The sequence below is a fragment of the Ammospiza nelsoni genome, chromosome 18 (genome assembly GCF_027579445.1).
Source record: "Ammospiza nelsoni isolate bAmmNel1 chromosome 18, bAmmNel1.pri, whole genome shotgun sequence".
NCBI classification, from domain to species: Eukaryota; Metazoa; Chordata; class Aves; order Passeriformes; family Passerellidae; genus Ammospiza; species Ammospiza nelsoni.
The window spans coordinates 3807687-3834689 of NC_080650.1; the positions used below are offsets into that span (position 1 = coordinate 3807687).

At 50.6% G+C, this 27003-nt stretch overlaps 1 protein-coding gene across 6 annotated transcripts in view; it reads left to right on the forward strand.

Moving 5' to 3' along the window:
- Window positions 1-22015, forward strand: part of RPH3A (rabphilin 3A) — a 32614-nt gene extending 10599 nt beyond the window's left edge. For 2 of the 6 annotated variants that reach the window (XM_059485314.1, XM_059485315.1), the window contains exons 5-21: window positions 6351-6480; window positions 6653-6739; window positions 7041-7203; window positions 7987-8013; window positions 10260-10394; window positions 10499-10597; window positions 10731-10790; window positions 10863-11066; window positions 11658-11737; window positions 12286-12360; window positions 14273-14382; window positions 14967-15093; window positions 15513-15569; window positions 16823-16974; window positions 17987-18068; window positions 18469-18565; window positions 19415-22015. In XM_059485314.1, coding sequence (XP_059341297.1) covers window positions 6351-6480; window positions 6653-6739; window positions 7041-7203; window positions 7987-8013; window positions 10260-10394; window positions 10499-10597; window positions 10731-10790; window positions 10863-11066; window positions 11658-11737; window positions 12286-12360; window positions 14273-14382; window positions 14967-15093; window positions 15513-15569; window positions 16823-16974; window positions 17987-18068; window positions 18469-18565; window positions 19415-19545 — 1816 coding nt within the window. In that variant the 3' untranslated portion in view covers window positions 19546-22015. The remainder of the gene's footprint in view (window positions 1-6350; window positions 6481-6652; window positions 6740-7040; window positions 7204-7986; window positions 8014-10259; window positions 10395-10498; window positions 10598-10730; window positions 10791-10862; window positions 11067-11657; window positions 11738-12285; window positions 12361-14272; window positions 14383-14966; window positions 15094-15512; window positions 15570-16822; window positions 16975-17986; window positions 18069-18468; window positions 18566-19414) is intronic. The other 4 variants (XM_059485317.1, XM_059485318.1, XM_059485320.1 and 1 more) reach the window with 4 other exon arrangements.
- Window positions 22016-27003: the final 4988 nt, after the last annotated feature.

A 27003-nucleotide genomic window follows, 5' to 3' on the forward strand; every position in this document is an offset into this window, starting at 1 on the left:
CTCCTTTTTATTTTTTTTCCTAGCAGGGAAAACACTCAGCCCCAGGCAGGAGCCGCACTCCCCCCTGCTTTGGGAAGCGCCAAATTCCCTCTCACAGCTCAGGGACAGTTTGCTGCCCCTTAAATATTTGGATGCTCCGGCTGTGGAGAAGCGCTGGATTCATTTCCTCATGTTCCGAAATGTCAGGGTTTGACCATCCTGGGAAGGTTTTGCCTCTCCAGGGGCAGCTCTGCCTGCCTGGGCTCGGCTCCTGCCCCATGGATGCGCTGCTCCCTCGGGCTGGAGGTGCTCGGCATCACTTCCCACCTCACTTTTTGGCAGAAGCCAGGTGAGAGCGGCCCTCTCTCTCTCGTTGATGGCGATTCACACCCAACAAGAGCTCACAAACAGCTCTCCCTGGCGTTTCCCTTTTTGCAGCCCGCTGCAAAAGAAGGAGAGGAAAGAATCCCTTCCCAACGCGCGATGCTCCTTGGACGAGCCGCAAATCATCTCGGGGAGAGATTTATTCGGTGCAGCTGTTTCCCAGCTCTTCCCTTTGCCGAGCTGGCGGAGGTTTGCTCATCCTCATTCATGAAAAGCCGGGCGGAGGGGCTGCTGGAGCCGGGAATTCTGGCGGATGTGCAGCTGATTCCCCGAGGAGGAGGAGGAGGAGGCGTAGCGGGAGCCCTGCCAGCCCCTTTGTGTTTGTCGCCTTGCACAACAAGAGCTCTGTAGGATGTTCAGCCCCGGGAATGTGGGACAGCGGCTGGATCAGCCTCGCAGGGAATCGGGAATCATTCCCTTATCCAGGCTGGCTGCTTCTATTACAGAATAATCCGGGCTGGCCTCTGGCAGGGAGGCAGCGGTGCTGGCTGGCCCTCGGCTGGCCAGGCTTGTCGTGGAAAGCCTGATTTTTATTTTTTTTTGGGGGATTTTCCTTGTAAGAGGAACATTAAATCCATTAAAACTCACCCAGAGAAGCTGTGGCTCCCCCATTCCTGGAAGTGTCCAAGGCTGTGTTGGAGCAACCTGGGGTAGTGGAATGTGTCCCTGCCCATGGCAGGGGGTCCTTCCCAACCCAAACCATTCCATTATTCCATGAAAACGCTGCTTTGGGTCAATATTAGGGACAGCTCACACGGAGTGAGATTCCAAAGGGGGAATTTGTGGTGAATACTTGGAGGTGCCTCAATAAGTGGAGGGTGTTTGAGGGATTCATTTGAGCTTTACACCCAGTCCTTGAGGAATCCTGAATCCCACAGCCAGGGCTGTGGATGAACCTCCTCATGCCTCAAATCCTCCCCAAATTTTTTTGCCCTCCATCTCCTGCATCCTCCACCCCCCCAGCCCCTTGTCTTGGGAAGAAATCGATGCCTCTCGTCGAGCTGTTGTTTGTGGAATCGGACTCGGTGTCAAACCCAGCTCAGATTAATCCTGTGCAAGGAGTATTTTTAGCTCTGAGGGTGGCTGGATCCTGTGGGAGACGTGAGCTGGGTGCTGATGAGGCCTGCAGGACAGGGACACTTGCTGTGGGGGGGAGTTTTCTGTGTCTCGTGGCGCAGGGAAGGACGAGAGGAGCTGGAAAATCATCCTGAACGTGACACAGCAGGAGCTGCTGGGGGACCAGGATCATCCTTTGGGATCAGGGACACGGGGCTGGGAGTTTTTAGGGAAAAGGGATCATCCACGTGGGCAGGGATGGATCTGTTCTTGTCCAGATCTGTGCTCGGGGGTCTCTGTGGTGGCTCTGGTGACACTCTGGTGACAGTGCTGCAATTCCAGCTGCCATCCATGAGGATCCTGTTTTCCAGGAGCACCTGCAGGCACTAATTGACTCCGTTCTGCATCTCTAATTGGGGGCCATCAATAACCCAGCCGGGCTGCTCTGCTGCCTAATGAGCTCCAGCAGCTCCTGGCACTGAGGGAAGATCTGAAACCATCCCAAGGTGGGAATTGTCAGCTGGCTCTGGCCCTGTGGTTCCCTCTCCAAGCACAGTGGCCTGGCTGTGTCCCCCTGGGTGCCACCTTTGCTCTGCAGCAGGATTGGATTTCAGTTTAATTCGGCTGCTCATGGCCGGGATGACACAGGGATAATGCAGGAGCAGATGGGAGTCCCTGGGGATTAAATCATTAACCTCAGTGGCAGGGAAGCTGTCTGGGGACCACAGCCTGGGATCTTCATCCCTGTGTGCAGACAGCACAGGGATAAAATTCAGGCTCAGGGCAGGGGGGTTACTGCAGACAGCTGGGAGCATCTCCTGCGATGGCAATTTCTGCAGGAGATGAGGTTCAGTGGTGACCAGGGAAAGCTTGAAATTTTGTGGGGGTTTGGTTGAGATTTGCCCTCCTAAAAACCCCTCCTCTCTTATTTCCAAAAATTCCCAGCCTGCTGTAGAACATCCAGCAAGCACCTGGATGAGCATGGGATGGGATACTTGGAATAACCCCAGTGGTGCTTTACCTTTAGCTCCCTGCCCACTTGGAGGTGAGGAAAATTGCTTCTCATTTCTCATCCCAATTTTAATTATGCTTCCCTTAATCTGGAGCTTGGCTGCTTTTCCTGTCCCTTTCCCACCAGGAAAATGAGCCTTAATTTAATATTCATCCCTTTAAGGCACACGATTTCCCCATGGAGATGAGGCTGGGCTTCATTCTGGAGGCTCTTGGTGACCTCCTTTGTGTTTCTCTGGAGTTTTTTCCCCATGGATGTGGTGGCTGAGCCATTCCCTGCTGCACTGAGGAGCACGTGGATCTTGGTGGCCTGGATCAGGTCCTTCCTCGTGGATCAGGTCCTTCTCCCACCCTTTTTGCTGCATTAAAAGTCCTCCCTGCCCACAATTTAAAGCGCATTAAGGACATCCTGGCCATTCATTTCTGCAGCGCTGATGAATATTTAAACGCAGCAAACTCCTGCTCTGTTGTTAAGCTTCATTTCCTGGGATCATCAGGGCTTCATTCTGGTCACTCTGTCCCCTTTCCCATCCCTCTCCTCCTGCTGCAATGCTGAGAGTTCCATGGGATCATCTTTTAGGTTGGAAAAGACTTCTGGAGTCATGGGATCCAACCTGAAACCAGCCCTGCCAAAGCCACCATGGGTTCTGTCCCATCCAGAACCCAGCTTAAGGCGATCCCTCATCCCTGTGGGATCCTTTTCCTTCCAAAAATCATGGAAAATGTTTGGATGTGCCCCTGGGCCCTTCCCTGCCTGCTCCAGGGCTCTGGAATGGGGCAGGAGCGCCCAGGGATGTCCCTCAGTGCCCACCTTCCCCATTCCAAACCACATTCCTGGGACTGGGCTGATCTCCATCACCAGGGCCCTGTTTCAAAGCTGATAAAGCTGCTCCCTTATCAGTGCCTAAACCCTGTAATCCCTGTTTTCCTGGCAGGTGAGGGATCTCTCCCATTCCTGGGCAGGGCTGAGCCAGCTCCCTGCCACTGGCTCCAATTACTCCACTCCCAAATTTTTCCCCCCTATTTTAACAATTGGAAGGATATTTCCTGCTTTTTGAACTGCAGATAATGGGGAGGAAGACGCTGCTGGAGCTGTGGAAGGCAGAGGGATGAGCTGGAGGCTGGTTGTGTGCAATAAAAGTGAGGAGAAAATGCTCTCCAGTGGAGAGAAAAGCTTTTGGGAAGGCAGAAATCCCATTCCTGGTGAGGGCAGGGCTTCCCTTGCTTATTAATGGGAGAATGGGATGGATTTGGATCTCTGGAGATGCTGGACGGAGCTGGAAGCAAACCTGGGTTTTTTTTAATCCAAATTTTAGCCTTTATCAAGATCTTCTCACCCCAAGGGTTTGGGCACAACCCCCCTTTTCTTCCTGCCAGGTTCACACCAGGACTTTAAATTGAACTTTTTCTCTCCCAGCAGCATTTGAGTCATAGGGAAAAGAAAAAAAAAGAAAATAAAAAAAGCCCAATTTCTCCCTCTTGAATGGATGTTTTAATTAGGGAAATGTACTTGGCTTGCAAGTGGTGCCACAGGTGTGTCCTGGCTGCTGAGCTCTTCCAGTGGTTCAAAAATCCCACTTAAGGAGCAGCTCGTGGTAAATGAGAGCCTGGGAGAGATTTTTGCAGCTAAATAATGAACCTCTTGAAATGCAAAGGCTTTTTCCTCTTTTTTGACTTTTTTTCCTCCCTCCCTTTGATTGTGCCATTTGTTCCAGTTTCTATAATAAGTTTGTTTGGGCTTGCAGATTTCCAACTGGAAGCTGCTTTGCTTGGAGCTGCTGCAGCTCAGCAGGAGGAACTGCAGGGGATTTGGTGTTTTTCATGAATAAAAGAGAGGTTTTTTTTCCCCCAAAATGTTCCCCTTGGTGAGGTGGGGGATGATAAAAGCTGGCTGTTGTGAGGCTCATGCACTCCATGAGATGTGGGCTGAGGTTAATTGCTTCAAATAACACTTGGGGAACAGCCGGCATCCAGGTTTTAATTGGAATTGCTGGCTGGGTGTTTGTGGGGTGATGGATTCTCTGGGATTTCTGTGTTTGCCACAGGCTCTGGAGCTTGGGAAGGCACCAGGGGCTGGATGGTGGCTCCAGGGCTGGGTTATTCTCTGGGGAGGAACCACCCATGGATGTGAAGGGCAGGGATGGGACCACAAGTAAACCCCAGAATGGTTTGGGTTGGAAGGATGTCAAATCTCCTCTCATTCCATGGGCAGGGGTAGCTCCAGGGGTTGCATCCCACCCTGGAGCAGGGAGTTAGACTGGCAGGGGGCTTCTCCCTGAAGTGGGAAAGCACAAACCCCCCTGTATGTGGTTCTGAGGGTGCTGTTTGTCAGCACCAGGATGAGAACCGCGATTGCTGCATTTCCAACCTCCGTGCTCCTGGCGCTGGCAGGAACCCGTGAACTCTCCCATCTGCTGTCTGGTGACACCAGAGCTGTGAAAACAGAGCCTTGTCCCCGCTGCTGGCTCTGTCTGGCTCTGCTGCTGCCCACCCAGCCCAGCTTCCAGCTGGGAACAGGCTGCAGGTTCATCTGGAAGTGGCAGGAGCCCAGTGGGATCAGCCCCTGCGTGGGGAGCAGTGGGAGATCCCTGGCTGGGTTTTGGCAGAGCTGAGGTGTTAATATGGCTTTGCTTGGATAATTTGTGGAATTATGGATCCACATCCCTGAGTGTGGCTGGGCTTGGTGGCTTTGAGATGCTCCTGTTGGCTGCAGCGAGGATTTTTGGGCTGTGATGGGCTGCATGTCCTAAAATGCTTCATTTTGGGGAAAAATTCCTCCCTGGGAGGGTGGTGAGGCCCTGGCACAGGTTGCCCATCCCTGGAACACCCTGGTCTAGTGGGAGGTGTCCCTGCCCATGGCAAGGGTGGAACTGGATGATTTTAAGGCTCCTCCAAACCAAAACCATTCCATGCTCAGACAATTTCCCCTCCTTGTGCTGCTGTTCCTTTATTCGCCTTTTCCCCACGGAATTCTGGCTGTCCAACCCCAACCCCAGAGGCATTTTTGTGTGCAGGGAACCTGTGGATGGTTTATGAGCATTTCAGAGGCCCTGGCAGCCGAGTCACCACAAATCTGAAGCTGTCACCCCTCATGGGATGTCTGTCACCCCTTTTCCACACACGCCGGTTTCCTTTTGCCGCGGCTCCGTCGGATTTGGGTCAGGCTGCCATGGGGGGCTGCTCCCTCCGGTGGGCTTGGGTCTCCTCCTCCCTTTCTCTGTTCCTTCCTCACTGAATGACATAAATAATGCAGCTTTTTTTCCCTTGCTGTGTTATTTTTAGGGCCAGGATTCTGGGTTAGCTGAGCTCAGGACGCCGACGCTGCAGCTCCTTCCTGCTTCCCAAACTCCTTCAGCCAATGCTGCCTTTCCAAAACTTCCTCAGCTGGTTTTGGTTTTTTGTTGGTTTATTTTTTACCTTTGCGGGAACCAGGTGTGTTTTCACAGCCTGATCTCCAGTGGGCTTTCCTTTCATTGTAGGAATTGTCATCAAATATGCACAGCATTTTTTCCTCAAATAAGAAGAAAATTTATTAATTAAAATTCAGTCCTCATCTGAGCCCTTCCAGGATCTCCTCCTTCAGCTCTTCATGGGCAGCTGCCTGGACTTAGTGGAAAGGCTTCCATTTGGGGACAAGTTGCTCCATGCAGAGCTGCTGCCTTGGATGGATTTTCCATGTCCATGGAGGTCCCTGCAAGTCGATATTGTGCCATATACACCTGTTGGAATCTTCTTTCCCTCTGGGATGTGCTTTTGTCCCATAGCTGGAAAAGGGAGATGCTCCGTGGGGAGCAACACCTGGAAAAGGAGCAACCAGACCCAATGCAGCAGCCAACCTGAGGAAGCAGGGCCTGCCCCTGTATCCTGCCCTTTTCCTGACATTCCCTGTGCCCTTCCTGACATCCCTGTCCCCTCTGCAGGCGCCTGATGACCCGGCTGGAGGACATGCGCCGCAGCGTGCTGGGCGACGGCGTCAACCGCTGCATCCTCTGCGGGGAGCAGCTGGGGACAAGGGGCTCTGCCTGCGTCGTCTGTGAGGACTGCAAGAAGGTGAGACCCCCCTCCAAACCCCACAAACGCCCCCCCACAGCTCGGGGGCACAGCTGATTTTGGGTGCCCATTTCCATGGCTCGCTGGTGGTTGTGCGGGCAGAGCTCTCCTTGCTGGTGTTGGGGACATTTTGGTGGCGCCAGTGTCACTCAGATCTTTGTTTCGCCCACAGAATGTGTGCACCAAGTGCGGGGTGCAGACCACCAACAGCAGGCCCCAGGCCATCTGGCTCTGCAAGATCTGCAGCGAGCAGCGGGAGGTGAGTGTGGCCCCTGCCCCCTCTGTCCCCACCCCACACCTCCAAGGCAGACCCGACTCACCTCCCAGGGGCCTCCAGTCTCACCCAGCGGCCGTTCGAGCATGGTTCTTACAGGATGGTTTTGTTTTCTACATAAAATTATGTTTTATTTCATGAAAACAGAGCTTCGGGGCTCCAAGGAACTGTTGTGAGTTAATTGATTAATTAATTAGTAAGATGGGCTGCAGGGTGGGGGTGTGGGGTCACTGGAGGAGGACCACGGTGGTATGAAGCCCTGAGAGGCCTGACCCTCTTCCCACAGGTGTGGAAACGCTCCGGTGCCTGGTTCTTCAAGGGTTTGCCCAAGCAGATGCTGCCACAGCCGATGCCCATCAGCAAGAAGGGACCCCAGACCCCGAGCGAGCCCCGCCCGGCCGAGCCGCCCGCCCCCGACCCCAAACTCCCCTCCCGGGCACCCACCCGAGGTAGGTGACAGCAGGGGCTGCCCCCCAGCACTGCCAGCGAGGCTCTGAGCTCCTTCCCATCCTCAGCAGGGGAAAATTCTGGGGGAAAGGCATCCAGAGCAGTTGTGTGGCTGCTGCCTGTGTCCTAAAGGGGGTGGAGATTGGAGGTATTTGATCCAGGTTTTATCCAGGTGGGAGTGGATGGGTGTGATGGTGGTCACAGGGGTCTCAGGCTGAGGGAAGAGACGAGAATTTGACTCCACGTTTCAGAAAGCTTGATTTACTATTTTATTATGTATATTACATTAAAACTACACTAAAAGAAAAAGAAATGGTTTCATCTCAGAAGGCTGGCTAAGCTAAGAATAGAATGGAATGAATAACAAACATGTGGCTCGGACAGAGAGAGAGCCAGCTGTGCCGTGATTGGCCATTAATTCCAAACATCCACATGAGACAAATCACAGATGCACCTGTTGCATTCCGCAGCAGCAGATAACCATTGGTTACATTTTGTTCCTGAGGCCTCTCAGCTTCTCAGAAAGAAAAAATCCTAAGGAAAAGATTTTTAATGAAAAGATGTCTGTGACAGATGGGGTTGCAGGACATCCTCAAACGAAACAGCCCCGGGTGGGGATCAGGGCCCTGCTGAGAGTTTGGGCAGTGCCTGGGTTGGGATGTGGTGATGGGGAAGCCTTCAAAAAATAGGGAAATCTAGGAAAACGGTGGCAGGGCATCCTGGGATGGGGATGGGGGTGCGTGAGCTGCAGCTTCACCCCCTCTCACTCTGTTTGTGCCCCCAAGGCCAGGCGGATGCTGAGGACACCGAGGGTAAGCACCGGCCTTTGTCCCCTCCCTGTGCTGAGCCCTGTGCCTGCCTCCTTCTCCTCCCAAGGCGTTTTCCTGCCCAGTTTCCCTGGGGATGCTGCAGCAGGATCGCTCCTTGCTGCTGCTGCCGCCCACCCTGCGGGGGTCCGGGTTATTCCAGGGTTATTCCAGGGCTTCCCCACCTCCTGCACACGCCGGGGCTGAGCCGGAGCCGCCTCTGTGGGTGGTGGGTCCTGCTGGGAGGGGCAGGTGGGGTTTGGGGTTTTTTTTCTGGTTATTTAACCAGAAATCCTTGGAAAACCTCCTGAGGAAAGTTGAAGAGGTTGGTGGGGGATGGAGCAGCCCAGCCTTGTGCTGTGCACGGTGCAGCAGTGGCTTGTTCTGGTTGTTCCTTGCACCCTCCGGCACTTCCAGTGGTGGAATCGTTCAGTTTGGAAGAGCTCTCAAAGCTCATGGAGTTCAACCATTCCTCCAGCACTGCCAAGGCCACCACTGACCCATGTCCCCAAGGGCCACATGCACGGTGCTGTTAAATCCCCCCACAGGGATGGGGACTCCTGGGCAGTGGTGTCAGGGTTGGACAATCCTCCCAGTGAAGACATTTTCCCGAATATCCAACCTAAACCTCCCCAGGCACAACTTGAGGCCATTTCCTCTTGTCCTGTTGATTCTTGCCTGGGAGAAGAGCCCAAACCCCATGTGGGTCCCGTCCAGGAGATGTGGAGAGTGAGAAGTTCTCCCTGGGAGTTCATTTTGAGTAACAGCCCCCATTTTCACACTTCCACATGGGATGCCAAGGGGATTAGGATCCCTGATCCCCCTCCAACACCGTCTGCTCCTCATTTGGGCAATAATTAAAGTGGGAGCAGTGCAGTGGCTGCAAATTCTTCTCTTCCTTGGCTCCATGGAAGAGGCAAAGAGGGGCTGAGGGGACAGTTCCCACCTGGAATGGTCCTCTCTATCCCATCCTTCCTTTAGCACAAGTTCTGATGCCCCAACTGATGATCTCCCTCTTCCCATGCAGCAGCAGCTGGGGGAAGCACTTAAGACAATTTAATCGCTCCCCTAGCAAACCTCCCAGCCCCAAGGGCAGCTTTTATTAATCCGGACTGCTCCTGGAGTCGGGAATGCTTTGCCAGCTCCGCCCGTCCCTCCTGGTGCTCAGCATGCTCCTGCCGTGCCCATGATCTTCCTACAGCTCCCTCAGAAAATTATTTATTGCACGGCTCTCTCTGCACCACGGGGCTCCTGCTCCTGGCTGCTCATTCCCCCCCTGTCCCTGCTCTTCAGCATTCCCGGTGTTTTTCCCCTCTCTCCCTCCTCCTTTTTCCCCGCCACAATCTGTTGCTTTGTCCTCGCGCCCGGTGACCCTGAGAGCCCAGCCAAGGAGAAACAGCCCATTTATGTCACTGCAAAGATTTATCCCTGGCGTCTCCAGCAGCAGCCAGGTGAGCGCCGGGACCTTTTCCGTCACGTCCGCGGGGTCGCCATCCATCACCCCGGAGCGTCGGGCTGCGATGGATCCGCTGGGACTGCTGGTGATGGAAGGGAGAGGCACAGGCAGCTGCCACGGCTGTCTGCTTAACAAATGGGAGATGATCGGCTGAAGGAAAATAGGATTCACCCCTCAAATGGAATGTGGAGCTGTGGTGCCATCAGGGGTTTGTTTGTGATGGGTTCTGAGGATGGTGATGGATACCTCAGGCCTTGTTTTTCCGTGTCCTTGGGGATTTCCTGAGTGCAGGGTTGATGGTGCAGAGCCCTCCTGCTGCAGTGGCTGTACCCATTGTCCCCCTGTGATGGTGTCTTGGGATGAAGGAAGAGACAAAGATCTGACTCATGTTTCAGAAGGCTTGATTTATTATTTTGTGATATATATTACATTAAAACTATACTAAAAGAATAGAAGAAAGGTTTCATCAGAAGGCTAGCTAAGAATTGAATAAGAAAGAATGATAACAAAGGTTTGTGGCTCGGCTCTCTGTCTGAGACAGCTGGACTGTGATTGGCCATTAATTAAAAACAACCAACATGAGACCAATCACAGATCCACCTGTTGCATTCCACAGCAGCAGATAATCAATGTTTACATTCACTTCCTGAGGCCTCCCAGCTTCTCGCGAGGAAAAATCCCAAGAAAAGGATTTTTCATGAAAGATGTCTGCGACATCCCCCTGCTGCTGGCACCCAGGCCAGGGATGGCAGCTCGCTTTTCCGGCCTCACTGCTCCTTCCTCCCTCTCCCTGCAGGCACCGAGGGCACAGCGGCCGCCCGGGGGAGCCGCAGAGTGGCCGAGGGCCGGCCGGGTCCGTGTGGCAGCGAGGACACCGCTGGGGACAGCGACAGCCGGGACTACGCTGAGAGCGGCGTCAGCAGGAGCCCCGGTGAGAGTGATGCTGCTCCTGCATCCCTGGACGGACAGATGGATGGACACAACGCCTGGAGCCATCTGCGGGTGCTCTCTGCTGATTGTCCCCTGTCCTTGCAGGTGTGAAGAGAACCAACTCCGTGCAAGGCCAGCGGCCACCCCCGCCGGCCACCGCTGCAGCCACCGCTGGATCTGCCCCGGCAGCGGCAGCACCCACAGGTGGGATTGGGATGGGGTTGGGATGGGATGGGATTGGGATGGGAGTGTGACCAACGGTTCTGTCCCTGGGGACACCCCACGGGCTGAAGCCACCAGGGGATGTCCCAGGCGCTGATGCCACCTCTGTCCCCAGCAGCAGCAGCAGCAGCAAGGCCAGGTCCCGGGGGTCCTGCCCGCTTCCCGGACAGACAAGGTAACCCCGGGCTGGCTGTGGGGTCTGGGGGGCGCCGCGGGCTGGGCGCTAACAGGGTCCCCCCTCCCGCAGCGAGCCCCCCAGAGCCGGCCCGTGGAGCTGCCAGGGAGGAGCGGGGAGGGGGCTTGGCTGCGCCCCCCGGCAGAGAGGACAGGCCGGGCTGGCAGCCCCCTGCCCCCAGCCAGCCCCAGCCTGCAGCCCCAGCTCCGCAGAGGCAGCAGCAGCCCCGAGAGGAGGAGGAGGAGGATGCCAACAGCTACGACTCGGATGAAGGCAGTATGTACCCGGGAAGGGAGGGAGATTCTTTGGGAAGTGTGGGATTTGGAGGAGGGTGGGTGTGACTCGGGTTGGTGTCTAGCAGGGAAAGTCCTTGGGGAATGATGGGTGGCAGTTTGATGGGGAGGATCTGCGGTAGAACATCCTGGGTGAGAAGAGCTGCTGATCAGGTGCTTGGATTGGAGCAGCTGATGCCCTCTGTGCCTGCTCTTCATCCCTGGGATGAAGGAGCACGAGCCTGAGATGGTTTCCAGGGAGCCAAGAGAGGAGCCAGGTGCTGAGCCCAAGCTGGAGCATCTCCTCAGGGTCATCCAGGGTGGAATTGCTGTGGGAAGGGTTGGTAGGGTTACTCCTCCTCTGCCTGGAGTCAGCTCCAGAGCCCCAGGCTGCTCTCCCTGGGCTGTGCAGAGTTCCCAAATCCGCCTGGATTTGTGGCGCTTTGGCCGCTGCCAACACAGTGTCACTGCATTAAACAGCTTTTACATTTGACCCGCAAATCTTTCTAATTATTACTAATCGGGGATGATTAAATGCAGTTATTGGCTGGGCTTTTAATGAGGTTGTTTCCTCCTCCTCTTCCCTCGCTGTCAGCCACGCTGGGAGCTCTGGAGTTCAGCCTGCTCTACGACCAGGACAACAGCTCCCTGCACTGCACCCTCATCAAGGCCAAGGCAAGAGCTCCTCTTTTCCCCCTGTTTTTCCTGATTTAAATCCATCTGGCTGCCAGTTTCTCTGGTGCAATGGGAAGGCAGCCATGTGGCTGCTGGCAGAGGCTGCTCCCTTGGGAGGCTCCAGGCACAGCTGCTCCTGGCTGGGGAGGGTTGGGGGGCTTTTCCTTGTGTGGATCCAAGAGATCTGTGGGAGTGGTGATGCCCTGGAACAGTCCTCACAGAGGAACTGTGGCTGCCCCATCCCTGGGAGTGTCCCAGGCCAGGTTGGACAGGGTTTGGAGCAGCCTGGGATAGTGGAAGATGTTCCTGCTTGTGGCAGGGGTGGGATTTGGTGATATTTGAGGTCTCTTCCAACCCAAACCATTCTGTGATTCTACAATGCTGATTTTTCCAGGATGGGTTGGTTCAACACATCCTGGCACCCACAGCTGCTCAGGGCAGAGGATCCTGGGTCACTGAACACATTTTCTCTCTGTGTTTTTCATGAGCAGATTTTTCTCTTTGCTGAAGGAGGATTCACACTCTATGATTCCTTTATCATTTTTTAGGGCTTAAAACCAATGGATTCCAATGGCCTGGCTGATCCCTATGTGAAGCTGCACCTCCTGCCTGGAGCCAGCAAGGTGAGGCTCTGACAGGTTTGGTGCTGGGGATGGAGCAGAGGTTTCTCAAATCAGATCAGATTTTCCCTGTTGATTTCTCTGCTTGCTGCTGTTTTCCCTGGGGGTGTCTCTGAACAGGGAGGATGCTCCCAGATGCTCTCCCAGACCCGAGGAACAGCTCATCCTGCAGGCAGGAATCTGCTCAGGAATGGAAGGAATCTCCAGAGGAGGCATTGCTGTTAATGCATCACAAAACATCTGCCCAAAAAATCTAATTATGCCCAGGGTTGGAATTATCCATTTGCTTGGAAGCTGCAGCACGTTCTTTTTGGAGCTGTGGGGAGAGAACTGTGGGGGAAAGTCTGTCTCATCATGGAAATTCCTGGGAATGTCCCTCCCCAGCCCAGCTGAGCTGATCTGGGTGGGCAAATTTTGAGGAAGGAATGAGCACCAGCAGTGCTGGCTCTTTGCTTGGAGGGTGCAGCAGAGTTTTGCTCAGAGGAACCAGGACTAAAACCAGGGGAAAACTGATAATAAAATCATTGGATTGATTTTACAGCCTTGCTTTATGCATGGGGTATTGGTATTGTTCAGAGGAAATCCAGGTGTGATGTTGGGAATGACTTTGATTTCTGCTGCTCTCATTTGCTGATATTTATTTTAATTTTATTTTAAATTTTGAATGTGCGGCTGTGAAAGACACTCAAGGAAAGTAACAGCTCCTCAATCCCTCACTGTCCCTTCCTTTAGACCATGAGAGCTGTGGCCTGATACCCCACATCCTGCCCTGGGCACCTTTTCCCCTCTCCTTGAGGGAACAAACCCCAGGGAGTGACAAAACCCAGTCTCTCCTGGCCACCACATGTCACCAAATTCCTGATGCTTGTGCAAAATTCCACCTTGATCCTCCCTGAGAGCTCACCTGTGCAAGCTGTGATGGGGCACCCCTGCCAGGAGGTGGGATTTGGGCAGGGAGGAATCCTGGGGTATTGGTACCACCAATATTGTGGACAGGACGTGCCTTGGCTTGTCTGGCCCTTGGTACTGAACCAAGCAGTGGCTCTGCGGTGTTTCACCCCACAGACACTTTTGGCTGGCTGGGTGTGTGGTGTTTCACCCCACAGACACTTTGGGCTGGCTGGGTGTGTGGTGTTTCACCCCTCAGACACTTTGGGCCGGCTGGGTGTGTGGTGTTTCACCCCATTTTTGCCTGGCTGGGTGTGTGGTGTTTCACCCCACAGACACTTTGGGCTGGCTGAGTTTGTGGTGTTTCACCCCACAGACACTTTGGGCTGGCTGGGTGTGTGGTGTTTCACCCCACAGACACTTTGGGCTGGCTGGGTGTGTGGTGTTTCACCCCTCAGACACTTTGGGCTGGCTGAGTTTGTGGTGTTTCACCCCTCAGACACTTTGGGCTGGCTGGGTGCTGCAGCTGGGCCCGTGGGGACAAGTCCAGGCCTGCAGGAGCTCTGGTGGTGCTGGGATGGAGCTTCCCCCCGTAACAGGGGCTGCTCCTCAGGTTTCCCTCTGCCAGAGAAGCTTTAAGGGGATGGTGAAGGAAAGGAGTCGGTTCTGATGGAGGGTTTGGATCCAGAGCTTTATTCTGGCCCACAGGCCTCTGAAAGCAGCAACAGCTCCAACAGAACTCCTGGACCTTGTGTTTCCTTTTAACCTGGGGAGAGGGGCAGGGAAGGGGTAGGGAGCCACCAAGCAGGGACAGGAGGGGAGGGACAAAGGGACAAAGGACACCTGGATGGCCAAATGCCCCCCAGGAGCAGAAGGCATCTTTTGAATCTGCCAATCCCTTCTGGAATTCCAGGGTTGACAGACCCTGGGAGGGGAAAGGAGAGGTGACTGACACACCTGGGAGGGAATCTTCAGGGGAGAAACCCTGAACTCCCACTGATTCCCCTGTGTTTGTGCGACCCCACAGTCCAACAAGCTGAGGACGAAGACGCTGCGCAACACTCGGAACCCGGTGTGGAACGAGACCCTGGTGTACCACGGCATCACCGACGAGGACATGCAGAGGAAAACCCTCAGGCAAGGCCAGCAGGAGCCCGGGGGTGCCACGGGGTTGGGTTTGGGGTGTCCTCACCCACAGCACCACCCCCAGGAGTGCAGGGAGGGTTAGGGCTGTGAGAAATGCAGATTTGGGTTAAAATCAACGTGAGTTTGGTCATCTGGATGGTTGTTTGAAGACAGGAGAACTGGCATGTTGACCTTGTAATTTAATAGTAAATCATTGATTATGCTATCATTTTTATCATCATAGAGATATGTGTCTCTGCTGATTTGACAATAACCCAGAAAAAAAGGTCTATATTTATATCTCTTAAAATTTATGGCTCTTTCCCCCCTCAGAAAACTTCCACCTCTTGATTTCTTGCCCCATCACAAAGCAAATATTAAAAATGTTGATTTTTTTTCTTTTTTTTTTTTTAATCAAGACAGAAATTTGGGGGTTGATGGCTGTTGTTCAGAGGAAATCCACATCAAGGGTGGGTTTGGGGGATTTTGTTTTGTTTTTCCCTCCCCCCAGCAGTGCCCCTGCAGGGATGGGTTTGGCTCTGGAGTCAGGCACTGCTCCAGCCTGGTTGATGTTCCCTTTCCCCTCTTCCCTCCAGGATCTCCGTGTGTGACGAGGACAAATTTGGCCACAACGAGTTCATTGGAGAAACCAGAGTTGCCTTGAAAAAACTCAAAGCCAACCAGAAGAAGAACTTCAACATCTGCCTGGAGAGAGTAATACCAGTGAGTGTCCGTGAAAATCCCTTCTGTTCCCATTGGAAATGGCACCTGAGGGATGCAGGGATGGGCTGGAGGTGCCTGACTTCCCTGGCACCTTTAAGAGTTGCATTCCCACCTGTGCCTGGGCTGATGTGATATTCCAAGGCCAGGAGATGAGAGCCTGGTGGGAATCCATGGGAAGTGACTCCAGGGCCTGCTCCTGTTGGCATTGCCAGCCCTTGGGGATGGATGTCACCGTGGAGGAGGGCACAGGTTGCTTTGTCCTCCGTTGTATCCACTGGGATGGGGATTGATGGAGCAGATGGAGATTCCTGAGGCTCTTCCAGGAGCTGGGCTGCATGCATTCCCAGGGTGTTTTTTGCTGTGGGATGGTGCCTCTCCAAGTCATTCATGGCATTCTCCTTGTCCCTTTCCCACCCCAGACGAAGCGTGCCGGAACGACCGGTGCGTCCCGTGGGATGGCTCTGTACGAGGAGGAGGTGAGTCCTTGGAGCAGCACAAGCTCCATCCATGTCCCTTCCACCATCCCTTGTGTACAACCCCATTGTCCCCCTGTCCCAGCAATCCCACATTCCTTGATATCCATCCCATCCCTTCTCCTCCACGCCAAATTTTCCCTCCTGATGCAAGAGAGGTTCCTTGGCACAAGAGATGGCTTTGGAGGGAAGTAACTGAAAGAGACCAAGGGAGAAAGAGAAAAATTAGGAAAATGTAATGTTCAAAAGCAGCTCTGACCTTAATGTTTTGTTTGCTGCACGTTTGTTATGACTGGAATTATCAAATAGGCAATAATAACCCACAATAAAAATAAATAAATAATTATATATATACACACACATAGGTGACATAAATTATAATTAAAACACAGTCTGACATAAATTATTATTAAAACACATAGGTGACATAAATTATAACGCAGTCTGCTCTGTCTCATAGAACACCAAATTAATTTAAAACAAACAAAAAAAAAACCTGACTGAAAACTTGACTCTGAAAACTGCACTCTGATCTGACGGAAGCTTGGCAAGGAGAAGTAAAAATTAAGGCAAAATATCTGCTCCCATGACATGAATACTAGGTGTAATGTTATTATTTTTACTACCTTAAGCCTAGGTTGGGGTCTAGAGGCCTCAACCAAGATCAGGGCCCCGGTCTGGTAGATGCTATTAAAAAAGATTACAAGTCCTTCCCACCAGGATCCATAGCTGTGATCTTAACTTACAGCAGGTCATTTCCAGCCCATGACATGGCTGAGGTTTCAAACAGATGAGCCAGAGAAGAGGTGTGAGGAAGGAAACTTTATTACCACATTTGACACCCACACCTGTGGTGGTGTTTGCAGGGGTCCCAGGACGAGGGAAGAGATGAGAATCTTGACTGATTTATTATTTTATTATATATCTTATATTAAAAGAAAATTATATACTAAAACTATACTAAAAGAATAGAAAAAAGGATTTAATCAGAAGGCTTGAAAGGAAAAGAAATGGGATGATAATAAAATCTTGTGACTGACCAGAGTCCTGACACAGCTGGGTTGTGATTGGCCATTAATTAAAAACAACCACACGAGACCAATCACAGATCCACCTGTTGCATTGCACAGCAGCAGATAATCATTATTTACATTTCCTTTCCGAGGCCTCTCAGCTTTTAGGGAGAATAACATCCTAACGAAAGGATTTTTCCATAAAACGCATCCGTGATGCGCTTTTGGCGGCTCCTCCCGCAGGTGGATCGCGGCGGGGACGTGGAAGAGCGCGGGAAGATCCTGGTGTCCCTGATGTACAGCACCCAGCAGGGCGGGCTCATCGTGGGCATCGTGCGCTGCGTGCACCTGGCGGCCATGGACGCCAACGGATACTCGGATCCCTTCGTCAAGCTGTGAGTCACCGGGGGTGGTTCTGGGCTGGAACTGCCCGCTTTCCTTCCTCTGGAGCAAATTAAGGGAATTCAGGGCAAACCCGGTGTCACCGGTGTCATCCTGAAGGTCCTGCTGGAGCTTCACCTCTGGTGGTGTCCCCACTGCGGGTGGTGTTGGCCCAACCCTTGGGTCTGTGGCTCTCCAAGTGCCCAGATCTCTGTGGTTGCCTCATGGAGAATTCCAGAATTGTTAAAGGCTGGAAAAGACTTCAGGAGTCCAAGCTTTGACTGATCACCTTGTGTCTGCAAGCAGAGGGCACGTGGGGGATGTGGGATGGGTTTGGGGCTGGTGCCAACTTCCAGTTTCCAACTTCCCTGGGATCCATAGGTGTGGGATTCCCACCCGTGACTCACCAAGGGCATGGTGGGACTCCTGGGACAGTGGAAGCTGGAGGAAAGGGAATCCTTCTCTCCAACTCTGACCAACCCTGGCTGCAGGACAGAGTTGGCTCCACGTCCCTCTGTGCCCTGCTTGCTGCCCCATAAACCCACATGGCTCCTGGGAATCCTGTGGGGTTTTTATCCCAACCTCATGAGCTGCACCACAGAGAAATCCCTGTAGCCATTCCTGTTTTTTTTCCTTTGCCTTCAGAAAAAACCTCTATTCTCGCTAAAACTCATTCAGTGACTCTCATGTTGAACATATTCTGCTCATCTTTTTGTAGCTCAGTAGAGCTGAGCAGCTTCCCTTCCCATTCTCTCTTAATATGTTGCATTTTCCATTTCCAGAAGCAGAAGATGGCGGCTTTATATTTTTAAATCAGTGATCTAATTAATCCCAGCCCTAAATTGAGTTCTGGATCTGCAGCCAGGCTGCACAGCCCCAGCCCCACACTTTTCCCACATCCTCTGGAAGGTGGGAGGAGAGACTGGCTCTAAATAAATCTCTTCCAGCCCAGAAGCTCACTTTTTAAGCTTATGAACTCCCACTGTTCTTGCCCTTGAATTTTGAGCTGTTTTCTGTTGCCCCCAGTTGGCTGAAACCTGACATGGGAAAAAAGGCCAAGCACAAGACACAGATAAAGAAGAAAACGCTGAATCCTGAATTTAATGAGGTATGGATGGATATTTTTTATATTATTAAATCAATTCACTGAGTGCTGTGTTGAGTGGAGGAGGTGGAAGACAAACTCCCCAAGCTTTGGCTCTTTGCTCAAGCTCCTTTCCCACTCCTGTGCCCAGGAATATTTTTGGGAATGACTTTGCCATGGCAGCACCACACACCCTGAAAGCTCCCTGCATCCCAGCTGGGGATGTGGGTGGGATCAGCATTCCTGGGGGTGGAAACTGGAAATTCTCCACTGGTGCTGCTTTGATGCGACAGCTGGAAAGGGCTCACGTAGGTGCAAAGGGTGAGCTCAGCCCTGGAAAAGAGGTGCCACAGGGAAGGAGCATTTTTCCTTCATTAATTACATTAATTACCACAGCTTTTAGGGTGTGTTTTCCTTTCTGCAGGAGTTCTTCTATGACATCAAACACAGCGACCTGGCCAAGAAATCCCTGGACATTTCCGTCTGGGATTACGACATTGGGAAATCGAATGACTACATTGGTGAGCCTTGAGCTGGGAGGCAGGCTCTGCCCTCTGGGGCAGGGTTTGGTGCCTGGAATGGGGTTTGCTGGATGTCAGGGGGGTCCTGGGTCACCTGCCCTGGTGGGATGATGGAATCTGGTGGGTGCACCCCTACACTGCCCCGCCTCCAGCATCTTTTGGGCAGGAAAAGCATCTCCAGGTGTTTCCATTAGATTTTTGAGCCAAGAGATGGAAAAACGTTGCAAGGTGTGAGGTGTGTGCCCATGGCAGGATTTCCTGGCACATCAGCACCACTGTGGTTATGATTCCATGAGGGGATAATCAATGCCACTTACTGGAGGTCACCAAATGTGGCAATGTTCTTCACTCAGGGTTCACTAAATGTTGAATTTGCAAGGCAATCTTGACATGGGAAGAGATGAGAATCTTGACTCCATGTTTCAGAAGGCTGATTTATTATTTTATTATATATATTATATTAAAAGAAAATTTTATATATATAATTTCTATATATGTCTATACTAATAACAGTATATATATATCTATATCTATACTAAAAGAATAGAAAGAAAGATTTCATCAGAAGGCTAGAAAAGAAAAAAAAATAATAAAATCTTGTCACTAACCAGAGAGTCTGAGACAGCTGGACTGTGATTGACCATTAATTAAAAACAACCACATAAGACCAAACAAAAATGCACCTGTTTCATTCCACAACAGTAGATAATTTTTATTTATGTTTTGTTTCTAAAGCCTCTGAGCTTCTCAAGAGAAAAAAAATTCTTAGCAAAAAGATTTTTTTCATAAAATACATCCATGACAGCACCACCTGTGGATACAAACTCTGCTCTTCTCCCCTCTCCCCAGGCGGTTGCCAGCTGGGAATCACGGCCAAGGGCGAGCGCTTGAAACACTGGTACGAGTGCTTGAAGAACAAGGACAAGAAGATAGAGCGCTGGCACACCCTGCAGAATGAGAACCACGTGGCCAGTGATTAAAGGGAGCCTCTGCCCAGCCCTCCCTGCCCTCTGCCACACCCCTGTAGGTCCCTGATGTCCCCAATGTCCCCGATTGTCCCTGGTGTCCCGTCTTCCAGCGCAGCCACGCCTTGCTACAGCCTCTGATCCCACGGTCCTCCTCCTCTTCCTCCAAACCCCCTCCACTGGAAACTCCCCCAGATCTTTTCTATTCTCCTTTATTTATTTTCAGCTGGGGGAGGGAGGCTGTTGAGTTCTCCTGGTGTGTAATTTTGGCAAGCAATAGTTCCCTCCTGACTGTTCCCCCCTCTCTCTCCGTTCCCGTCGCGTTTCTGACGCTCCGTGTCCCTCCAGCCTCCGCTCCTCGCGTCTCCCCGTGGAGGAGATGGGAGTGCTGGGCTTGGGAGGGAGCATCAGCCTGTCCTCGCTTGTGTGATCTCAATACCTCAGTTGCAATAAGGAAAAAAGCTCCTTGGCTTTGGTGTGGGTGTCACCGTTCGCCTGGTGTCCGTGTCGTCGTGGTTAGGCCAAAAAATCCGGTGTCACCGGAGTCATCCTGCGAGTCCTGCTTGAGCTTCACCTCTGCTCTGGCCCACCTGAGCAATGTTGTGGCACATCCTTTGCTGAGAAGATCCACCACCAACACCATGACAGCGACAAGGAGGGTTTAGGGAGCTCTGTGCTCGCAGGGGAGCAGGTTTGGGTTGGTTTTTGTGCTTTCGCCCAAGGAAATTGGGGGCTCCGCTGCTGTAGGAGCCCAGCTGTGTTTTAGGGTTGTGACTACCTCCTCCTCACCCCTGAGCTGTGTAGTAGTGACTGGCCGAGCCCTGAAGGGGTCCTAGGTCCCCTCAGACCCCTCCTGCTCCCAAGGATTTTCGGTTCCTCAGGAGGGAAGCTGAGGGAGCTGCTCCTTCCCCCCAAACCCCTGATGTGTGCAAGGATTTTTGCTTTAAACCTCCACAGCTCCTGGAATTAGCTGGAACAATCTGAGATCTTCCAAACTTGGGTTGTTTTGGTTTGGTTTCCTTTCGTTTTCCCCAGTTTTCTGCACAAGAACCCCTCAGTCTGCACTTTAAGGATGGCCTGGAGCTGTTGGATCTGGTCTGGACAGCAGGAGAGCACAGACTCTCTGCTGCTGCTGCTGGGCTCTGGAACCTTTCCCTGGCTCTGGAACCTTTCCCTGGCTCTGGAACACCCCAGGCCCTGTGGATAGGAGCACACTAAGCACTAATGGAATATATGGAATTTTTTGTCACACTGAGCATGGTGTGTGAAACCTCCCCCCTGATCCCCCTTGCACCCTCTGCTGCTGCTGCTCTCTCTTTGAGTTGGATGAATTCTGGTTTTCCTGGTATTTTCTTTATCTCCGCCCAGCCCTAGCAGAACTTGCTGAGGTGCCCTGAGTGTCCCCAGCCCTGGGTGACACAAACCCCAGCCTGGCACAGGTTTCCCTCCCTCCTTGGATCTCCAGGTGGGAAAAGCCAACCCAACCCATCCCAGAGGGTCCAGCCAGAACTGGGAATCCTCTTCCATCACCCCAGGTGATTTGATGGTTCTTGGGGTGGAATGGAAGAGGATACCTGGAAATTTTCCTCTTTTTCACGGAATTTTTGTGCCAGTCACGGTGGCATCCCTGAGCTAGGACCAGACTGAAACAATTCCATTTTTTTTGGACTGTTCCCCTCTGCACCCCGTGCTGAAACCTCCCTGCTCCAGGCCCAGCTGAGCTGTGGGATGGTGGGATCCAGGATCAATGGTTGGATTCTGCCTTTTTCAACCTTAATGACTCCAAGCTGCCACCACCCTTTCCAGAGGGATGGACCTGGCCCAAAAAATTCCTGTTCGTACCCAGAGCAGCCCTTGGGCACGGAGCTGTGCTGGGGAAATATGTGGCTGAGGGTAAAAAAAACTTTAAAAATCATTATTTAAGCAATTCCTTAATTTCTCCCAGTCCTGCAGCAGCCCAGCCTCCTTTGTATGTGCAGAACAACTCACTCGAGGTTACCCTTTTCCCATCCTGTATTCCCATTCCCTGTTCAGCCTGCTTTCTTTGGGAAAAGGATACTCAGATCATCTATTTGCACCTCCAAAAATCAAGTGCAACTTGCCAATCTCCTCAGTAATGTGCAAAACCACAGCCCTGGTCTCTGCCCCCTCCTCTTCTCAGTTTTTCTGATGGTTATTCCTGCCTTGAATGAGTTCTTTTTGTTGTAAATAAAGCATGCACCTATGGATTGGGAATGGTGAAAAACAAACAAATGAAAAAAAAAAGAAAAAAAAAGAAAATTAAAAGCCTCTTCTACTGCTGTTTGCATTCAGACTCGCATGCAGTGATTTTACAGCCAAATATCAGTTTACAACTGTTAAAGAGAAAAAGAAAACCTTACACAGGAATTAGAAATACTCCAGTCTTCCGCTGCATGCAGCACAACATCCTCTCTTGATGTGGTATCTAATAAAGTGAGACTATTGGAAAAGAACAAAAAAAAAATTACAGATTTTTGGCTTCTTTCATTGCCTGTGGGAACAGGAACCTCGTGGGGTGGACAAAGGGGCTGGTTCTGGGAATTCCTGGCGGGTTGGGGCTGCTGGAATTGGGTTGGGCTGGAGATGTTGAGAAGTTTGGGGTGGTTGGGAGGGAGATCCTGGCTTGGGGTAACAGGAATTCCTGGGTTTGGGAATATCCTCGGTAAAGTAGTGCAGGTTTAAATCATCCATGGGGTCCCCTTGCTTGGTGCCTGGGAGTGAAAGCCCTGAGGAAAAGCAGGAATGGTGCTGGGAGAATTTTTTCCTTCCCAGTTCCCTCTCACCCCCAGTTTGGGGAGCAGGAGCTCCTCCCTTGGGGAGTGGCAGCTCCAACCAAGAAAGGATTTACTTTTATTTATTTCCTTTTATTTATATGCTTCTATTTCCTTTTATTTCTATCCTTCTATTTCCTTTTATTGGGACATTTTTAGGCTCAATTCCCAGGGCAGGGCTGGTGGGTGTCATGGACATATTTTATAAAAAATCCCTTTGCCAGGACTTTTTTTCTCCTGAGATGCTGAGAGGCCTCAGGAACAAAATGTAATCAATAATTATCTGCTGCTGTGGAATGCAACAGGTGGATCTGTGATTGGTCTCATGTGGTTGTTTTTAATTAATGGCCAATCACAGTCCAGCTGTGTCAGCACTCTTGTCAGTCACAAGATTTTAATATCATTCCATTCTTTTCCTTTGCTAGCCTTCTGATGAAATGCTTTTTCTTTCTTTAAGTAGTTTTAGTATATAATAAATAGTAAATAATAAATATTTTAGTAAATAATAAACAATAAAAACTATAATAAAATACTTTTAGTATATAATAAATAAAAATATAATAAATGAATGAATAAATTATTAGTATATAATAAATAGCATATAATAAATAACACTAAATATATTTAATTTATTAATAGTAATAGTAATTTATTATAAATAATATTTAATTTATTTATAAATATTAATTCAATTTATAAATATTTATAATTAATATTTATTAATTTATATATTTATTATATAAAATTTATTTTATATTATATATATAACATAATATAATATAATATAATATAATATAATATAATATAATATAATATAATATAATATAATATAATATAATATAATATAATATAATATAATATAATATAATATATAAATATATAAATAAAAATAATAAATCAGCCTTCTGAAACACGGAGTCAAGATTCTCGTCTCTTCCCTCGTCCTGGGACCCCTGCAAACACCGGGCCGGTGGCGATGCCCGGAGACGGCAGCAGATGTCACTGGAGCTCCAGGCATGGAGCAGGGAGGATGTGCCGCAAGGATGTCCCGATATTTTCAGGAATTCGGGATTTTTTGGGGCAATCGCTCCTCGTGCCGCTCAAACCTTCAGCGGCAGGGAAGAGTTGAGGCTTTGTCCTCTGGGAAAAACCTTCCCAGCAGCCTTAAAACTGAGCTTTAACTTCTTTTTATAGTTTTGTTTTCCAGCGTTGTGTTCTCCGCATTGATTTTTCATCCTCTTTTCCATTTCCAGCAGAGAAATCCCAGGAGAGGAATTCCAGTGCCATCCAAGACCTCCCAGCCAAGAAATCCAACCCAGGAGGTCCCAGCAGGGACCATCCATCTGAAGAGATGGATTCCAGAGATGAAGATTGGGATGAGGATCCTCTGGGATGAAGGTGCTGTGGTGTTTGTGGATGAGGCAGAACCAGCCATGGTTGTTGTGATTTCCTGCATGGGAAATTATTCCAAAGAGGAATTCTGCTCAAATCCATGGGAATAAGAGAGGAACATTTATTCCCTCTAATTCCTGTTTCTCCTCCCATTTTCTTCTCAGCCTCTCCAGGAGGAATTGCAAATTTGGCTCGTTCAGGACCATCCTTTGAGTCTCCTGCTTCTGTAGGCGGCTCCCCAGTTTTAATTCCACCTCAGCACATCAGAACCATTCTGCTCTCCCAGCCCCTTTCCTCCTGTGCTCGTTGGATTTGCATCTTCGGAGCAGTCAAAATTTGGATTCTCATCCTGGTGCTGGCCAGGCCAGGCAGGAGCAGGAATTTGCAGTGGTTGGGAAATCAATTCCAGTTTGTTCTTCCTCCAGGGGCTGGGAAACGGGGATGGCAGCAGCACCTTCAGCAGCTGCCAGGACCCGGGGCAGCTGATTGTTTCCTGTGGCATAATTAATTTAAAATTCTATTTTATGGAGCTCTCCTCATCTCCTGCCTGATCCTGGGGCATCAGGAGCAGGACAGAAACCTTCCCTGGCTTCCCACCTCCTGGGAGGAAAAAATTAAAATAAATAAACCAAGCATTTCCTCTTTAACATTTCACTTAAAAAACAGAGGAGCTCAAATAAATAAATCCCTCCTCTATCCGCTTTTCCAAAAGCCAGCAGGGAGAAAGAAATCTCTTTATCTCCCAGGGCAGAGATAACAATGTAATTAGGAGCTGGGATCAATGGCTTTCATCTCATCAGCCTCCAATAAATGGTTCTGTTCCCACCCCTCCTCTGGGCTGCTGGCCACTGCAGTGCTGAGGGTCTTGCTGCCATCTGGAGAGGCCGTAAGATTTTCCTGGGGGGAAAAAAAATCTGAGTTTTGGGATGTTTATTCCACAGGGGGAATGTTGGATCTGGAGTGGGAGAGGCCAGTGGGGACCCCCAGGGGATGCTCAGCTCTTCCCGTGCCAGTGAAATTTAGAGCTGTGTTTGAGTGGTTTGAGAATTTCCTGACTTTTTTTGGAAAGGAGAATCCAGACAGTAAATATCAGATTTTTTTTTTAATTTATTTTTTTTATTGAAAGCAGCAGAATGGGAGTGTAACTTACGGCAGTTGGAGAGAGGAGTGGTGAGCAGCTGCCATAAATCCCAGATTCCAACAGACTCCACACTCCAAGCATGGGAAAATGGGAAGGGAATTGGAAAAGGAAAGGGAATCTGATTAAGCCCAGCTTAAATATTAAATGGGCACAACGGTGACTGGTTTGTACTGGGAGAGAGCCCAGGAGATGGAGTCAGAGTGAGGGATGCACCTGGGGATGGGATGGGATCTCCAGCACACAGGAATTGTCTCAATGCCACTCTCCCACTTAACTGGGATAATTTGTGCACCTGCCCGTGCTGCCCAACGGGGATAGTGGTATTTCATTAGAAACAAGCACAAAAATCCAAATTTTCCACCCTGCTCCCATCATCCCCTGGCTTTGCTTTCATGATTTTGCTGTTTTCCAGCCAACCCCACTCCATCCCAGCCTGGCTGTGGTGCTGAGCTCACCTCAGCTGTTCCTGGGGATGCATTTCAAAGAGCAGGACACAGGGAATGGGTTTAAACTGGGATGTTTAGCTGGGATGTTATTCCCAGCAGGGGTGGGAAGGGGATCAGTCCCTCTCCCACTCCCTGTCATGTGCATCCAGCCCTTCCCATCCTGCTGCTGAACCAAGAGCTGGAAAATTCCTTTTTGCTGGAATCCAGGTGGGTTATGATCATCTGGGAGTGGAAAATGGGTCTGGCAGGAGCAGGATGGAGCTGGGGAGCAGCAGGTGCTGCACCCTCAGTGTGGGGACACAGCCACACCTCCTTTGGGGACATTTTGGGAATGCTGGGCAATAAAAGCAAGCCCCTTACCAAAGATCAGGATGCCAGGATGCTGGACGGAGCAGCTGGAATGAGGCTGGAAAACTGAATTTTCTGCCTTCAGAGATCTGAGCAGCTCCCTGAATCCATTAGGGCCGCAGAGATAACGGATTTCTCAGGTTTGCTGGGAAAAAAATCCCCACAAACTCCTTTCAAAAGCTGCCTGAACAAAAAGGGAATAAAAGCTGTGACAGACAAAAAGGAGAAAAAAGAAAATTTAATTTAGTTCGGGTCAAAGGGAATTGCCACTGAGAAGCCTTGGGGGTGTTTGCAAACAGGATGGGCCGAATTTGAGAGGGAAGGAGTCTGAGAAATTCGCTGGTGTCTCTGTCACTCCTCTTTGTCCCCTGATGAGGGTCAGCATCGTTAATTAGGGGCCAGCTGATCGGTATCACCCTGATAAGAGCCCTGTCATGGAAACCCTGAGTGCCACAGCCAAGATCTCCAGAGCCTCGGCAAATCAGCGCTTTATTCAGCCTCCAACAAAGAGTATTTTCCTTTCAAAACCCGAGTTATTCAGCTCCGTGTGATTCCTGCTCCTTTGTAAAGGCAGGTGGCGCTTCCAGAGGGGGAATTCAGGCCCTGCCTTATCTCCAAAACTCTCCCAAAGGATGAGTTTCCAGGAGCTCTCACCTGGCTGGAGCTCACACCTTTCGTCCCCAGCTGCTCCCGGGGTGTTTTCAATGTCTTGGCCTTGCAAATTGGCTGTGATGGAGCAGCTGGAAAGTTTTTCAGGGGAACAAGGCTTTGGAAACCTGCAGGAAAAGCGGGAATGAAAACCTGCCTGAGGGAAAAGCTGCTCTGCCAGGTGTAATTAAGGTAGGTTATACCCCTGGAAAATGCATTCCTTTCATCACTGCAAGGGCTCAGGGTGGTGTTGGGGCAACCTGGGACAGTGGAAAACAACAGGAGGGAGGAATGGGGTGAATTTTAATTTCCCTTCCAACCCAAATTTTTTCTGGGGTGTGAAAAACGCATGTATTTTATGATTGGCTTTTGCAAATATTAAAATGAATATTATATGTGTTGTGTTAGAAAGTGATGCTGTATTAACTCTCTTAAGTACTGCATTAAATATAGTTTTAGGTTATAAACAATGTTAAAATAGAAACGATGCTATGTAAGATGCTTTGTTTAACAGAAAGGGCTTGCAGCGAGATAGCAGCCGCAGGACATCTAAATCTTTCAGAGAAAGAGAATTTATTGCCGTCTTAGCAGAAGAAATGAACTTCTTCCCATCTCGAAGGCGCTGTTGGGATTCAGAGGAAGAAGTTGATGCTGACCAGACAGAATCCTGCGTTTGAATGGAATTTATGCATCATGCATGAGGTGT